This window comes from Octopus bimaculoides, chromosome 2, assembly GCF_046866305.1.
Source record: "Octopus bimaculoides isolate indiv1 chromosome 2, ASM4686630v1, whole genome shotgun sequence".
NCBI classification, from domain to species: Eukaryota; Metazoa; Mollusca; class Cephalopoda; order Octopoda; family Octopodidae; genus Octopus; species Octopus bimaculoides.
Window position 1 is genome coordinate 64,581,906 of NC_142929.1, and position 17,484 is coordinate 64,599,389.

A 17,484-nucleotide genomic window follows, 5' to 3' on the forward strand; every position below is an offset into this window, starting at 1 on the left:
AGAGGCAGGGGGTGGAATTTTATTCCCTGCCTCTCACTTCTACATGGAATAGGAGCTTTATTTACTTTCTCAAAATATTCACCCTCACAGCATGAATTCTCAGCCCCAATTTTTCCAACCTTAACCAATACGCACAGATTCACCAATCATGCATACACAAAAAATACACCCATGGCTCACACACACACCTGTATATATACACACGAATATGCATGAACGCACAGCGCATATAGTTAAACCACATATATACACAACACAGAAACTAAAACTGCCTATATATAGATATAATTAATATCAAGGGTATTTAGAAATATTAGAAATTTCTACTACCAGTAGCCTCGCATGTAAAAATTTAGTCCATAGACTATATATTATTCATATAAATACAGTGTACATTTAAACACATAAGAGGTATCCATCATAGGATTCCCTCACGCTAGAAAGAACAGCTAAGTTCCAAAGCACTATTAGGGATAAAATTTCGAAGGGAATGAAAAATAAAACATTTACCATCTAGCTCCTGGACCAATGGTTTCTGACTTATTTTAGCAAATAAAATAATTTGTCAGGCAAAGTCTTCTTCAGTAGGTACACCCAGATTAAACATATATACACGAGGCAATCCAGTATATGCCCCATGCTTTTACATTCTAATTTTTCGAATCTACCGCGCAAGCGCAGCTCCTTGTCGACAGTAAGTATAAAATGCCGGCTTTTCAATTCAAAAATTATCCAGAAAAAATTATCAAAGCCAAGTGAGACCTAAATCCAAGGCCTCTGCAAGGGGTGTAGCCAGCCCACTTATGCATACCTTCCTTCATTGGACACTAAACTCAGCTTGCGAAGACCTGTTGAGGTAAGTGAAATCGAAATCGAACTAAATTCAATGACTGGCACCCTTGCCAACGTCGTCTCTTTCATTGGACACTAAACTAGGCTTGCAAAGACCTGTTGGGGCAAGCAAAAGCAAAATCGTGATGGCACCTGTGCCCAGCATCGCCTTCCTGGCACATGTAAAGACATTCGAGCGAGATCGTTGCCAGTGCCGCTGGACTGGCTCCTGTGCAGGTGGCACGTAATATACACCATTTTGAGTGTGGCCGTTGCCAGTACCACCTGACTGGCCTTCATGCCGGTGGCATGTAAAAGCACCCACTACACTCTCGGAGTGGTTGGCGTTAGGAAGGGCATCCAGCTGTAGAAACTCTGCCAAATCAGATTGGAGCCTGGTGTAGCCATCTAGTGCCCCAGTCCTCAGTCAAATTGTCCAACCCATGCTAGCATGGAAAGCAGACGTTAAATGATGATGATATAGATATATATATATCAACAAACCACATGTGACTTCAGTATCATTGGAAATAGAGGACTGAGTTTATTAAATGGCACAAGTGTAGAACACTTATATTCGGGAGTTTCTATTTCGTCAATTCAAAAAATGTTGCACTTCATTAACTTCGGTTCTTTTACTAACGGTGTTTTCCCATGTATGAAGCATACTCTATGTATGCATTAAATTTACATTAGCCGATAAAGTACTACATTTTTTTGAATTGTTGGCACAGAAACTCAGAGACTTGAATGTAAGTGTTCCATACCTGTATCATTTAATATATGTATGTATGTATATATATATGTGTGTGAGTGTATATTAACGATGTGAAGCAGCATCCTTTGAAACGATTGTAGAGATGGGCTTGAATGGACTCTGTTCTGGTTTCCTTACACTTTATTTTTTATATCTATACTCTTATATTTATATATATTTATGCTATTTTAGTTCCATTGCCTTAAATATTTTCCTTGCAATAACCAGTTCTTTTAGTCAAACTATTGTATCTCCAGCTGCTTCAGATGCTAAGATATCAAAAACTGTCAAAGTGTAGTAGAACGGTTTTGCTATGGAATACTGAAACTATTTTTTCATTTTCTGAAAATGCAATGTTTTGGACTTAGGACACTTTTTTACACTTTTCAGCCCGAAGGCTGTGACCATACTGGGGCACCGCATATATCTTCATCATCATCATCTATGCGGTGTCCCAGCATGGTTACAGCCTTACAGCTAAATAGATACACACACATGCGCACATTAAATCTATTTGTGTTATAGTTATCCAACATCTCACACTTTCAATTTCTCTGCGCAATTATCTAAAAGTTGATGTCTAATATGTTAAAGAAAAATGTATGAGAATGTTATTTCTGCAACATAATTTAATGAATTTGTTTATTTTTATATTCTTTTCCATCATTTTTCTGCATCTTTTGTAGTATTTCCGATTTAGTGTTGGTGGAATGTCAGATGTTGCAGAAATCAAAGGTCATCGGTAAGTAGTAAATTCTTTGTTATAACCACTACTAGAGTGTTGTGCTTAATGTCTTACAATATTTAGTTATGTCAAGGCAGCGAGCTGGCAGACACATTAGCATGCCAGGTGAAATGCTTAGTGGTATTTTGTCTGTCTTTACGTTCTGAGTTCAAATTCCGCCAAGGTCCACTTTGCCTTTCATCCTTTTGGGGTCGATAAATTAAGTACCAGTTGAGTACTGGGGTCAATCTAATTGACTGGCCTCCTCCCCCCAAATTTCGGGCTTTGTGCCTAGAGTAGAAAAGAATATTTAGTTATGTCTCTTATGGTTTAAGTTCAGTTTCTACCCTTCCATCTATCTGGAGTTGATAAAATCACTTTTTATTTAAGTTCCAGAGTGGATTGTATTTTTCCTCAAAAATTTCTGGTCTTTGCATCTGACTTGAAAAATATTAGACTGTCATATTACGAGAGATTGGGTCATTTTATTTTCTTCTGCTGTATTCTTGATAATCTGTTTATTCCCTTTAGTTTAGGTTTATAGGATAAAAGAGAGTTTTGTTTTGTCTTATGCCAGAATTTCATAAAAACTTTAAAACCTGGAATAGAAAGACTGAGTTGAGTGTTTCTCAGGCTCTGAGGTTATGAGAGTGTGCATGCATATGATTTAGCATATATTTTCATTTACATGCTGTATACAGAAACATCTTTGTGAGATACTTGTACATGGTGTTCCTGTGAGTGCATTCTGCAAGATGGAGTGATGTATTGTCATTGTTATGACTTTGTTTGGATAGTTGATGCACTGTATTGTGCTGCTTATTTTTGAACATTTCATTGAAGTCTTTGTCTACATAAGCTACATGAATATATATATATATATATATATATATATATATATATGTATGTGTGTGTGTGTATATATATATATATATATATATATATATATATATACATCATCATCGTCTTGAGAGAAAAGCTGAATATTAGAAGCATCAGTTGTGGTGTGCAAGAGAGACGATTGCACTGGTATGGACATGTGGTGAGAATGGATGAGGATAGCTGCCTGAAAAAGTGCCACACCCTAACAGTTGAGGGAACCCGTGGAAGAGGTAGGCCCAGGAAGACCTGGGCTGAGGTGGTGAGGCAAGACCTTCGTACATTGGGCCTCACCGAGGCGATGACTACGGACCGAGACCTTTGGAAATGGGCTGTGCGTGAGAAGACCCGGCAAGCCAAGTAAGATCGTTGCCAGTGCCCCTGGACTGGTTCTTGTGCGGGTGGCACATGAGATGCACCATTTTGAGCGTGGCCGTTGCCAGTACCGCCTGACTGGCTCCTGTAGGATTTTCGAGCGAGATCGTTGCCAGTGCCCCTGGACTGGCTTGTGCGGGTGGCACATAAAAGACACCATTTCGAGCGTGGCCGTTTTCGTGCGGGTGACACGTAAAAGCACCCACTACACTCTCTGAGTGGTTGGCGTTAGGAAGGGCATCCAGCTGTAGAAACTCTGCCAAATCAGACTGGAGCCTGGTGTTGCCATCCGGTTTCACCAGTCCTCAGTCAAATCGTCCAACCCATGCTAGCATGGAAAGCGGACGTTAAACGATGATGATGATGATGATATATATATATATATATATACATCATCATCGTCTTGAGAGAAAAGCTGAACATTAGAAGCATCAGTTGTGGTGTGCAAGAGAGACGATTGCGCTGGTATGGACATGTGGTGAGAATGGATGAGGATAGCTGCCTGAAAAAGTGCCACACCCTAACAGTTGAGGGAACCCGTGGAAGAGGTAGGCCCAGGAAGACCTGGGCTGAGGTGGTGAGGCAAGACCTTCGTACATTGGGCCTCACCGAGGCGATGACTACTGACCGAGACCTTTGGAAATGTGCTGTGCATGAGAAGACCCGGCAAGCCAAGTAAGATCGTTGCCAGTGTCCCTGGACTGGTTCTTGTGCGGGTGGCACATGAGATGCACCATTTTGAGCGTGGCCGTTGCCAGTACCGCCTGACTGGCTCCCGTAGGATTTTCGATCGAGATCGTTGCCAGTGCCCCTGGACTGGCTTGTGCGGGTGGCACATAAAAGACACCATTTCGAGCGTGGCCGTTTTCGTGCGGGTGACACGTAAAAGCACCCACTACACTCTCTGAGTGGTTGGCGTTAGGAAGGGCATCCAGCTGTAGAAACTCTGCCAAATTAGATTGGAGCCTGGTGTTGCCATCCGGTTTCACCAGTCCTCAGTCAAATCGTCCAACCCATGCTAGCATGGAAAGCAGACGTTAAACGATGATGATGATGATCATCATCATCATCGTTTAACGACCGTTTCCCATGCTGGCATGGGTTGGACGGTTTTACTTTGGACTGGCAAGCCAGGAGGCCTCACCAGGCTTGGAAAACTCACTCTGATTGTTCTGATGAGAAAAGAACTCCTGAATTTGTTGGTGAGATCCAGGTCATGATTGACAACAATCCCTCCAAGTCAATCGGGTCAATCGCCAGGGACATGGGAGTGTGTAAGTTTCTTACCAAGCAGGTATTGCATGAAGACATTCAGTATTCTTGATACAAGATGAGAAACGACTAATTTTTATCCTAAGTTATCAAGGACAAGAGGAAAGACTGCACTACGAAGCTTTTGAACAGACTTCAAGCATCCCCTCCAACCGAACATGCTTTGGTTTTTCTCAGATGAGAAAAATTTCTACCAAGATCAGATGGTGAACACACAGGACAACTGTTGACTTGCTGTGTCCCCAAAACATGTACCAAGAGTGATAAAAATAAAACATCCAGTCAACATCATGGTGTTTGGAGTGATCTCTAGTGATGGCGACGTTATGCCTCCATTCATCTTCCTACATGGCCTCACACTCAACATGGAGGCCTACATCAAGTGCCTGGAGGAGGTAGTGCTGGCCTGGTTTAAGATCCTATGTCTGGCAACAGGATTCTGCATCATGCCACATAAGCAGGAGAACCCAGTAGTGGCTGTCAGACAATTTCTGCGACCACATTGCCCCTAACATCTGTCCACCTAATTCCCCAGACTGCAACGCCCTTGATTATTATGTGTGGGGCGCAGTTGAGCAAACAACCAGCAAAACTCCTTGTGACACCAAAGATGAGTCGAAGGTCAGAATTATGGCAACATTCACCAACTTAAACAAGGAGACCGTCCAGAAGAGTTGCAGGAGATTCCAAAGTCGTCTGGAAGCTGTGGTTGAAGCCAATGACAATTTTATTGAATAAATTTACTCTTTAGTATTTCAAGATATTTTAATGTAATTCTGGTAAATATATCTGTTAAAATGAGATGTCAGAGTTATTTTCATTCTTGCGTAATTTAGACACATGCACACACAAATTACTGGACTACCACATATGAAAAAGAAACACAAATACCATTTTTAAAAATGCACCTCACTTTCTATTACTACCAACTTTAAAACGAAATTGGTTGTGAAATCACCTTTGCTCTCATTGTTATCTTCTATTATTCTTTTATTGATGGCAGATCTTCATTCCCTTACATGAAATAAACTAGTTTGTTGTATGTAATTTGTTTATATAGTTTATGTTTTTGTACATTTACAGGCGAACATATATAGGTGCAATGCCTGGCAAAATTATTCAGTGCCTGAAAAAAACCAAAACAGAGAACCCATTGGTTTTGATAGATGAGGTAAGAAGTTAAAAAGTTATAGTTGAGAGGGGTGGGGGGTTATTTTTAAACTGTAAATCTTTTTCCATAAATTTTTTCCCTATTGGCTTCTAAAAGAAAAAAGTAAAATAGATAGAATTTCCCAAACATTTGCAAAATTCCAGTTTTTGTCATATTAAATCGATGAAATACAGGTTATTCTTTGGAGAAGGCACCAAGCTATTACAGGTAATTTACCTCATGGGACTGATGCTTGTTCTCAAGTAAAACTGAAACAAGTAAGAATTTATGTTTTGTGTTTAGAATAAAGGAAATTCAAGTGTCATACATGAACTCATGACCCTAGTGACTGATTCTTTGAACTTGATAATATCTAAAATGTTTATATGAATTTCTGGAGCTTATCTTCTGTTGGAATCACTGAAGACAGATGATATAATGTTTAAAACAATTCAACCTATAAGAAAATGAACATTAAAAATAATAATTATACATTATGCATTGGCAAACATTTTTATATTACCTTCTCTGGCATCGTCATCATTAATTATATTTTTCTATTGTTGCATAGATTGGACAAGTCTAATAAATACACCTTCTCCATAGCTCTGCTATTGTTCACATGTGCACAATAGTGGAAGTACAGTATATCATGTTTATGAATGGTGTATACTAACTGTTGATGTAGTTTGTGTCAGTTTTGGTTTTGCTGTATATCATTATTTATTCATATAATCATGGGAGACTGACAGATTAGTAGAGCAACAGAAAAACTGCCTTACCATTTTTAATTTCCTCTTTTTTCATTGTGAAGTTGACTTTGCCTTTCATCTTTTCATAGTTAATAAATTAAGTACCAGTCAAGTCCTTGGCTTCATTTAAATTTACTATATCATCCCCCAAAACTTATCTTATGCATAAGCTCGAAACAATTTTATATAAAGAATCCATTGGCAATTCCACTTAAGTGTGTATCAGATAATTACATAATTCTTTTTAATGTTTCCGGAATGTCAAACCATTTAGCATCTAGTTTACTTAAAATGGGTCAGTTAACTGCATATACAATGGAGTCATCTTTCAGTTATTGGTATAACGTTTACCAATTCTGAGTGAAAAAAAATGGGAAAAATGTAGTGTAAATTGAATATTTGATTTAATATTAAATGGTTCTGGAAACTTCTGTTTTCATGAAAAGTTAAAATGACAGTAATCAGTACTTCTTGTTTACATATACTTACGTTCTTTTAGCAAACTTTCTGAACATTTCTTTTTATGGTTGTTCTTACTGCTATTGACTTTTTTGCATCTGCAACATATGAAGTCCTTCTTTGTCAGCCTACCTGTCATACCATTGTATCTTTTGGGTACCCATAGTTTACACTGGGTACATACTGTATAATTCCAATCTGTTCTTTCTGTACATCAATGATAAGCACTTTCAAAATGGCATCAGGCTTCTCAACTCTTCCTAAGGTTTTTGTCTACTAGATTCAGTTAGACCTCTTGATTCTAGAGAAGTCCTCTTCCACAGTTCAAACCTTTCTCTAATTCTTTGGCTGATTTCATACTGTTATGACGGGAAACTGTAAGCAGGAGTAGACTTAGACCTGAACTCTGATGGACACATAACTGCATATAAAACTCCTTGGTAAGCTCTGTGCAAAGTCTCACCTTGCTTATAATACTCTTGTGCATAACTTAGATCACACCCAGTTTTCTTAGCAACCACCAGACCTCTCATGTAGTGCACTGTCAAAGACCTTCTCCACTATATAAATGTTAAGTATAAGGCTTGCACTTGTCTAGAGTGGACATCTGAGTTTCCCTGTCTTGGTAGAAACTTGTGTTAAAAACAATTTTTTGAAAAAGCATATTCTGTTTCAAGAAAAATGCTTCACGCTTAATTATTAAAGATTAGAAACCAATCACTATTGGCAAAAAGTTCTATTGCCAATAGGAGGCAGAATCAGAAGTTTTTGTGGAAAGAGAATGCAACTAAAATATGATAAATTCTACTGTCAAATGTTGTTGTTGTTGGCACTCCGTCACTTACAACGTCGAGGGTTCCAGTTGATCCGATCAATGGAACAGCCTGCTCGTGAAATTAACGTGCAAGTGGCTGAGCACTCCACAGACACGTGTACCCTTAACGTAGTTCTCAGGGATATTCAACATGACACAGTGTGACAAGGCTGACCCTTTGAATTACAGGTACAACAGAAACAGGAAGTAAGAGTGAGAGAAAGTTATGGTGAAAGAGTACAGCAGAGTTCGCCACCATCCCCTGCCGGAGCCTCGTGGAGCTTTAGGTGTTTTCGCTCAATAAACACTCACAACGCCTGGTCTGGGAATCGAAACCACGATCTTATGACCACGAGTCCGCTGCCCTAACCACTGGGCCATTACGCCTCCACACTGTCAAATAACACAGTATTTAAATGAAAAGCAGAAATTAGTATTAACTTATTTGTGCAACTTCTTGAAAGACTTATGAGATATAAGAAATTCACAATTCAGTTAACCAATTAACTGCAGCTTAACTATTACAATTTATTTGTCACATATTTGTATATTTTGTATATAAAAGTGTGCATGAGAGCAAACATACTTCCAAATTTACCCATCAAATGATAGATAACATGCTTGTGTGTTGACTTTGCCTTTCATCTTTTCATAGTCAATAAATTAAGTACCTGTCAAGAGAAGTATGTATACAGGCTGGCAGGCAGGCAGACAAATATATTGTACCTAGTTTAGTTATCTACCATATGCACATACACAATGCATACATACACTCACATTTTGTAGTTATTTTGGTTAGTTCTTATTAAAATGTTAACTTTTTCTTTTTCACTTACAGGTCGACAAAATTGGTAAAGGATTCCAAGGTGACCCAGCCTCTGCACTTCTTGAACTGTTGGATCCAGAGCAGAATGCCAATTTTTTGGATCATTATTTGGATGTGACTGTAGATTTGTCCAAAGTAAGTAATGTTTTCAAGTTATTTTTAGTTGTAAAATAATCACAAATAGTCATTTCACTTTCTCACTTTAGGCATGTAAACAAGGTTAGTCTACTGTGAAGATTGTTTTGAATTAAAACACAAGACTGTCTTAAATAAGTGGACTCACTAGGTTTCATGCTCTCAAAATTAGGTATTAACCTAGATATAAGGACTAGAAGAAAGAGCATATAGCTCTGATATTCTGGCCCTATGGAGATTGTAACGACTACAAATTGCAATATTCAGGTTGATTATTATATCAAAAACAATCTTCACAACCACACTACATATTTTCATATGCTAAATGCCTTATGTTGTATATGATGCATATAAAGTAACATTTTCTTCTCAGCCTCTTAAATGTTGCCACACATAATATAACATCACATTTAAAGGCATATGCTGAATGCATGAGAGGTATTTTGATTTATGAGTAATGAATACATGCTACAGGGAAGATTGATAAGAAGTGAAAATACAGAAATATGTCGAGGCAATAGAAGGTACCTTTAAGGCCAGCCTGAATAATTACTGATCCTCTTTTAGGCTCTAAGAGAGGTGCAATATTACAATATATAGAGCTTGCTATGTCTAGTGATTAAATGAAGAAGCAACCCTGTACAAAATCAGCTGAAGGTTACTAGAATCTGGGCTATATGTGAATGGAAGCACACAATGCAGGTTCTGCTTGGTGGAGGGAAAAACCATTCTAAACAATTCTAACAATCCAGCTGTTTTCCTAAACTCATAAAGTAAAACTTTTGAATGCTGCCCACATGAACTGAAATGTGTTTTAGCAACATGGTCATGTCCATTTTGCAACTAGGGAACAACACACTTCACCCTTGGCTAAAACTAATCCATGAGAAATAACTTCTTCCCACAAAAATGTTATAATTTTTCAGTTTTCATTCCATTTCTTTTTACCAACACCAAGCCACCCAGTGTCTATATATACCTCCACTGTAAGAGAGGCAATGCAATTCCAGCTAATATGTCCGAAGAGTGGTCAATATTGTGCAATAGTTAGCTTGAAACTAATGGCAACCTTCTAACCAGTTACATACCGAAACAAGTAATAAACTGCTTCATGACATAAAAATATAGCCATTCTATTGAGTGTGCTTTTCTTCTAACTTATGGACTACTAACTGATAAATTTATCTACACACACACATATACATTCTCTTCATCATCATCATCATTTAAAACTCACTTTGCCATTCTTGCATTAGTCAAAATTAGTTGAGACAAATTTTCTACAGCCAGATGCTCTTCCTGTTGCCAACCCTTAGCTGTTTCCCAGCAAGGTGATATTTCCCTACAGCCAAGACTGAAAATGAACAGCATTGCTTGTACAATGGTGATACTTGTTTACACTCATCACATGATGCCAAAACAAGGACATGCACATATGTGCATGCATACACACACGCACACACATGCATGCATGCACATACAATCTTCTTTCAGTTTCTGTCTACCAAACTCCACTCACAAGGCTGTGGTCAGCCTGGAGCTAATAGTAGAAGATACTTGCCAAAGGAGCTGCACACTGGCACTGAATACAAGACCTTAGAAAGCAAACTTTTTAGTTCCACACATGCTTGTGCCTATATGCATATGCATACACACAGAAATTATCATTTCAACAGTTTTTTTTATCTTTGTCAAAACATTTAAGTATTCTTCTGTAGATAGTTTCTATTATTTATTTTAACTGCTACTTTGCACTCTTAGGTGCCATTGTAATTATAATTTTAAGCACTCGTGTCTCCATTTTTAGTTTCCATTTTGTGTTTTTGAATGCTACTTTACAATAAATAGAACTTTTTTTTTTTTTTTTCACAATATTGAATATTGGGAATATATTAACTTCCGCGGGGACTTTTTCTTTCTGCTACTGAATTTATAAAAACTAGAATTTGCCAAAACTTGCCATGGCACTCATCAACACAAAAGGCATTCATTAAAGTATCTAAAACAAGTTTATGGTCATAAGGAGAGATGTTTTTCTGTTTCGGACAAAACCTTTCTACAATGATGAACTCTGCCTGAAACATCATCATGGTATTAGAACTTTTATATTTTGAATAACAGTTTGTTTTGATTTTTTTTTTTTTTCTCAAGATCTACTTTTATTAAATCAGTTGTAAATAAATATGAGTAAAGAGCACTGAAAAGAATTAGAAAATATTCTTTTCCAGCTTTTCCATAGTTGGCACTTTGATGTTAAGTATTTCATTTCACAGCAACTTAGTTCTGTGTTCACTCTATGTTGCTATGAACAAAATATATGTGATTTTTTTTTATTTATTCTTTTACTTGTTTCAGTCATTTGACTGTGGTCATGCTGGAGCACCACCTTTAGTCAAACAAACTGACCCCAGGACTTATTCTTTGTAAGCCTGTTACTTATTCTATCGGCCTCTTTTGCCGAACTGCTAAGTTATGGGTAAATAAACACACCAACATCAGTTGTCAAGCGATGGTGCAGGGACAAACACAGACACATACAAATATACACACACACACACACACACACACACACACATATATATATATATATATATATACAACAGGCTTCTTTCAGTTTCCATCTACCAAATTCACTCACAAGGCTTTGGTTGGCCTGGAGCTAAAGTAGAAGACACTTGCCAAAGGTGCCATGCTGTGGAACTGAACTTGGAACCATGTAGTTGGGAAGCAAGCTTCTTACTGCACAGCCACTGTTGCATGTAGAAACATTTTGTGAAAGTTTCATAAGGAGTTTGATGACAGTTAATTCACTGTTAGCTGCACTATCCTTTGAAGAGTCAAAGAGAACCAGAAGACCACTGTAAAATCTTGGTAGAAATCAAGACTTTGTATGGGTATACAGAAATATTTGTAAAATCATTATTGTGATGTTACTATATATATTATTTATAGGTTCTGTTTATTTGTACTGCTAATGTGACTGAAACCATTCCTGAACCTTTAAGAGACCGTATGGAAATGATTGATGTATCAGGTTATGTAGCAGAGGAGAAAATGAATATTGCAACGGTGAGTAACTTGTCACTTGCTAATTTATCTTGATGATTACTTCGTAATTGTATAATTATCTAATGACTACACTTTGACTAACTACTTGTAGCTTCCAATTTTGTGGCATGTAGCCTATTAATTCCTTTTAGCAAAAAAAATCTAAAGCTGCCATATATGGTATCACTTTGTGAGTGTACATTGGACTTCTGTTATATGTTTAGAGTAGATAACTATATGAACTGTCTGGCCTGTTTTGACATGGCATATGCAGTTAGAGTAGGTTTCCAGTTATATTTAAAAATGTTTTTTCCAAATATAAGAAAAACGTACCACATCTCATGGAACATTGCATAGTATATTATGACATATTGAAACATACTCTATTGCACTCTCACCAACATGCTGGTATGAAATTAAACTTACATGAAGCACCAAAAGGTTAAATGAAAAACAATATTAGTCAATGACTAATATTTAAAAATCTTTTCTTGTCAAGTATAGACTTTATTGTACTTGATAAAGTAGTGATAAGCAAATTACTAAGTAAATAGATAAGATTACATATTGATTGGAGAAGGAAGATAAAATTGTTTGGTGAATAGATAATTCAAAATGTCATCATGTTAGTGTTCACATATTTAATGTATGGTGCATTTAAAAGCTAACTCGAAATAATATGTGGTGAAGAAACAACATTAATGCTTAATATCTTAATTATTTTGGTAACTATAAGAGAAAATTCTGTTCTGTTTCAGTCTTATTCTCACCCCATCAGCAAAGCATAAACTTCATCATACTTGCCAAAGTAGTGAAAAGAGAATCATTGAATAAATATTCCAGACTACATATATTTATAATTCGTTTTTTTTTTAGTATCATATATTATTTTCTAGGACGTAAATCCTGGATAGAGCTGTCTCTCTTTTTTTTGTTTTTTTGTTGTTGAGTCTCTCAACCTTATTCATGCTTTCTGAAGGCCCTCCAAGGCCTGTGAGCTTGATGCCTTTAATGTTGCAGTTCAGTACCTGCAAGAAAAACATAACCAGGGACAATTCCAGAGGGAAATGTTCTGAGGAGAAAGGACTGAATATAATGGTTAGTGTAGGGTTAGTGGGGTTAGACACACCAAAAGTGATATGAGGTAGAAAGGCAAGGGGATCAGGGGTGCCTGAGTGATAGAGGCAAAAGACCAGCCAGATCTAAGGAACAGAGGCCATTATTGTAGTGATAGAAATGACAGAGAGTAGGGACAGAGCAGTGCATCTATGAGCCAGATGGTGGAGTGTGTCCATTCATGATTGAATGCCATTTAATCTAGTGGTCCTTCTCTGGATGCAGTCTGGAATGTTGAGCACTACTACAATGTTGGTCTCACTTGAGCCTTGTAGAGTGTCAGCAACTTATGGGGACTGGAATATTTCTGACTCTGAAGGTTAAGGGGTAATCTTCAAGATGCAGTCCAAGCTATGTTAAGGATGTGCTTTTGCCAGAAGAATCTTGGCTGATAATGAGGCCCAGAATTTAAAGCAATTGTGATAGCTTTAGTTGAGTGCTGTTTGTGTTAGGTTGGCATGGCCCCACTAAAGGATTCTCTCAAAGTTTTCATTTATGGAATCTGTGCAGGTTTGGCATGTGGTATCTAGGCTGCATGTGGCTGATGCATGGTTGGAGAAAGTTAGAGGGAATGAAGGGTTGTGTCTTCTATGTAAATGTAAAAGTGGGTTTTTTTTAATGTAACAAGTTGGTCATTGATATGTAGCAGGAAGAGAGTGGCTGACAAAACCAAGCTCTGGGGAACACCGGAGGTGACTTAGAACTGGAGAAAAAAGAGCTCCATCAACACATGCTAGAATGGTGTAATCAGATAAAAATTTCCTGATCCAAGAGATGGAAGATGGGCAGAGCTCACAGGCAAGAAGTTTTGATAAGACATGATGAAAGGTTTTGCTGATGTTGAGGGCGACAACATTGTTTTCACTTAATTCCTCTAATACAAGAGCCCAATGGTGAGTGATGTAAGAATGTAGGTCACTAATGGAGCTGGCTCTGCTGAAGCCATGCTGGTGGTTGATGCTAAGAGAGAAACTCAAGATGTTAGAGAATTCATTGTTAATTACTGTTTCCATTACAGTAGAGATGTTAGAGGTAACAACAATAAGTTGGCAGTTGGCTGGGTCAAAGAGTTTGTCTTTCTTTAGAAATGAACATACTTCCTAATATAGTATATCACCATAGTGAGTGAGAAATTAAAGAGTTAGGTGAAACAAGGTTCTGAGGTGCAATACTTGAGTGTAATAGAAGAAATATTGCCATGGCTAGTGGTCTTGTGTGCTTGGGTGTATATACATATTATTATCAACGTTTAACAGCTGTCTTTCATGCATGTATGGGTAGGATGGTTGACAGGAACCAGCCAGATAGGAGACTACCCCAGGCTATTGTGTCTGTTTTAGCAGGGTTTTTACGGTTGGATGTCCTTCATAATACCAACCACTCTGTGGAGCAGACTCGGTGCTTTTTACATGGTATTAGCACAGGTGAAGTTAGCTTTGGCATGATTTTTACAGTTGGATGCCCTTCCAAATATCAACCATTTTACAATGTGGACGGGATGCTTTTTATGTAGCACCAGCACTGGCAGGGTCACCAAGTAACTCGCAAGACAAGGAATTTTGAGAGAGGTAGGGGCATTTGAGGAGGGGAACTTGTGGCAGATGATGAAAGGTTAGAGCAGTGGTTCCCAGCCTGTGATCTGTGGACCCCTGGTGGTCTGCAAAGGTAGTACTGGGGGTCCATAAGCTAAATTTAAAATTTCATATATATATATATATATATATACCGCCTGACTGGCTCCCGTAGGATTTTCGAGCGAGATCGTTGCCAGTGCCCCTGGACTGGCTTGTGCGGGTGGCACATAAAAGACACCATTTCGAGCGTGGCCGTTTTCGTGCGGGTGACACGTAAAAGCACCCACTACACTCTCTGAGTGGTTGGCGTTAGGAAGGGCATCCAGCTGTAGAAACTCTGCCAAATTAGACTGGAACCTGGTGTTGCCATCCGGTTTCACCAGTCCTCAGTCAAATCGTCCAACCCATGCTAGCATGGAAAGCGGACGTTAAACGATGATGATGATGATGATGATAAGGATAAGCATATTAAAAGGGGTCTGTGGGAAAACTCATTTGAATAAAAGGGTTGGGAACCGCTGTGAAAAGGTTGAGAACCACTGAGTTTGAGCATGACAGAGAAATAGAGAGGCAGAAACAGGTGTCTTGCTATAGAGGAGGTACATGATTGCCCATCGAGAAAGACAGGGAGAAGAACAGCGAGTAAGTGAGAGGAAGAGTGTGAAAGTAAGAGAGAAGTACAAGAAAGAGGACAGAAACAGGTGTACTGATGTAAAGGAGATACTTGGTTACCTAGTCAGAGGGAAAAGCATGAAAAGGAGAGAGAGAGAGAGCATGTGATCAAGAATGAGGGTAGAAACAGGTGTACTGCTGTAGATGAGATACATGGCTACCCAGCCAAAGGGAAGAGCAAGGAAAAGAGAGAGAATAGGAAACAACAAAAGTGCAAGAGAGAGAGGGTATACTCACAAGTAAAAAGAATTAGAGCATACATGTGATGGTAGAGTAAGGAAGAGAGAGTTACAGAGATCATAATATATGCAGTCAAGTATTTCCAAGAAGGTGCAACTAGGGAGTGAGTTTTGCAGTGACTGGCGAAAACCTGGGTATAAAAATGGGGGAGGGAAGCAGCAGTACAATGAACAGGGCAATGAGGGCAGGGAAGGGGAGTGGGAGACAATCATAGTTTATGAAGAGAAAGATGCAGTTTAGAAGAGATGTAATTCAGTTACTTGGGGCAGGGTGCATGAAAAGTTTGTTGTTACATGTGGGTGGGACACAACACTACTAGCACTCGGTTTCACTGACGTGGGCAGGTCTTCTCTAGAATCTCTTATTGCCAAACATCTCAGTCTATTGTCATTTCTTCCATGAGCCCTAACATCCTAAGATCAGTCCTCACCACTTCATCTCATGTCTTCCTGGGTCTCCCTCTTCCACAGGCACCATCCACTTTCAGTGGCAGTTACTTCTGTATACAGCTGTCTTTACTCATATGCATCACATGTCCAAACCAATGCATTCTCATACATGCATCATACAATCTGCCTTTCACTCTGAGAGAGTGTCCTTTTGTTGCCAACAGAGATAGTAACTCTCTGAACTTCCCCCATCCTATTCTTATTCTAGAAACAATACTTTCAGAGTATCCACCACTATTACTAATTTGGTCACCTCAGTAGCAGAAACCATCTACTACCTCAGGAGAGAGCCTCCTAGGCATTTGAGTCTAAATCCCTCATGCTCTTAGTGCTTATTATTCCTGCGCATCTGCCACACAAAAAAAAAAATGACCTTATCTGTTAGCCTACTTGTGATTCCACCGCATCTCTCATGTGTCCATAGCTTACACTTGGTTCAGCAAATGGAATCACTTCCCACTCCTTTCCTACATATTGGGCAGGGCCATTTACCTGACGGAATGAGTTTTATCTGCTTTCTTGTTTTTAAAAAGAAATCTACCAGTGCTAGTGAATCGGCGATTGTGTTTACAAATGATGGTGTGTGTGAGTCTAGTGCAAGTAAAAGTGATTCAGAAAACAATAATAATAATAATAATGTTTTTTATTATAAATGATCTTGACATTCTTTTTACTTCACATAAAATATTCTTTACATTCTACTGTTGTTTTATTGCCATTTATTTATGTGTATTATAAATTTTATAGGTAAAATATATCTTTCTGGGAATGAATTACAATTTATGACATTACTATTATGGGAAATCATTGCTCTGCTTTATGAGTTATCTCTAGGAGCAAATTAACTTGTATATCGAAGCATTACTGTATGTATTTCCTAATTATCTTGCTGTCGGCTTCTTTAACCTTTCAAACTCCAAAATTGTTTCCAACTTCTATTGTTTACATCATTTGTAATAAATTTTATTCCTTTTTCTAAGTAACACAGTTTTTTAAAAGGTCAGTATAAATTTTTGTAAATTTTTCAGTCCTACCTTGTACCTCAAGCTCAAGTTAATTCAGGTGTTGACCAAGACACTGTTAAAATCAATGATAGTGCTATGAGATTGCTTATTAAATCTTATTGCCGTGAAAGCGGAGTGAGAAATCTACAGAAACAAATTGAAAAGGTTAGTATTATTATTGAAACAGCTAATTTTTCTCATAAAAATAACTCGTCCTTTACTTTTGACCAGATGAAATTTTGATTTTTGTTTGTTTTATTCATCTGGATTTTAAGATTTGATAGTGTGTATGCTGCTATTTGCTGGTGTGTGCAGCTTGATGGTATTTGTGTAACCACGTATTTTTTCTTAAAATGAAAATTGATGTGTGTGTGTGTGTAGTATGCAGGTATGGCAGTGTGTTTAAG

At 38.1% G+C, this 17,484-nt stretch overlaps 1 protein-coding gene across 1 annotated transcript in view; it reads left to right on the forward strand.

Moving 5' to 3' along the window:
- Window positions 1–17,484, forward strand: part of LOC106872622 (lon protease homolog, mitochondrial) — a 46,756-nt gene that overhangs the window by 27,563 nt on the left and 1,709 nt on the right. The window contains exons 14-18 of the mRNA XM_089346570.1: window positions 2,275–2,330; window positions 5,922–6,009; window positions 8,852–8,974; window positions 11,927–12,043; window positions 17,102–17,242. Coding sequence (XP_089202696.1) covers window positions 2,275–2,330; window positions 5,922–6,009; window positions 8,852–8,974; window positions 11,927–12,043; window positions 17,102–17,242 — 525 coding nt within the window. The remainder of the gene's footprint in view (window positions 1–2,274; window positions 2,331–5,921; window positions 6,010–8,851; window positions 8,975–11,926; window positions 12,044–17,101; window positions 17,243–17,484) is intronic.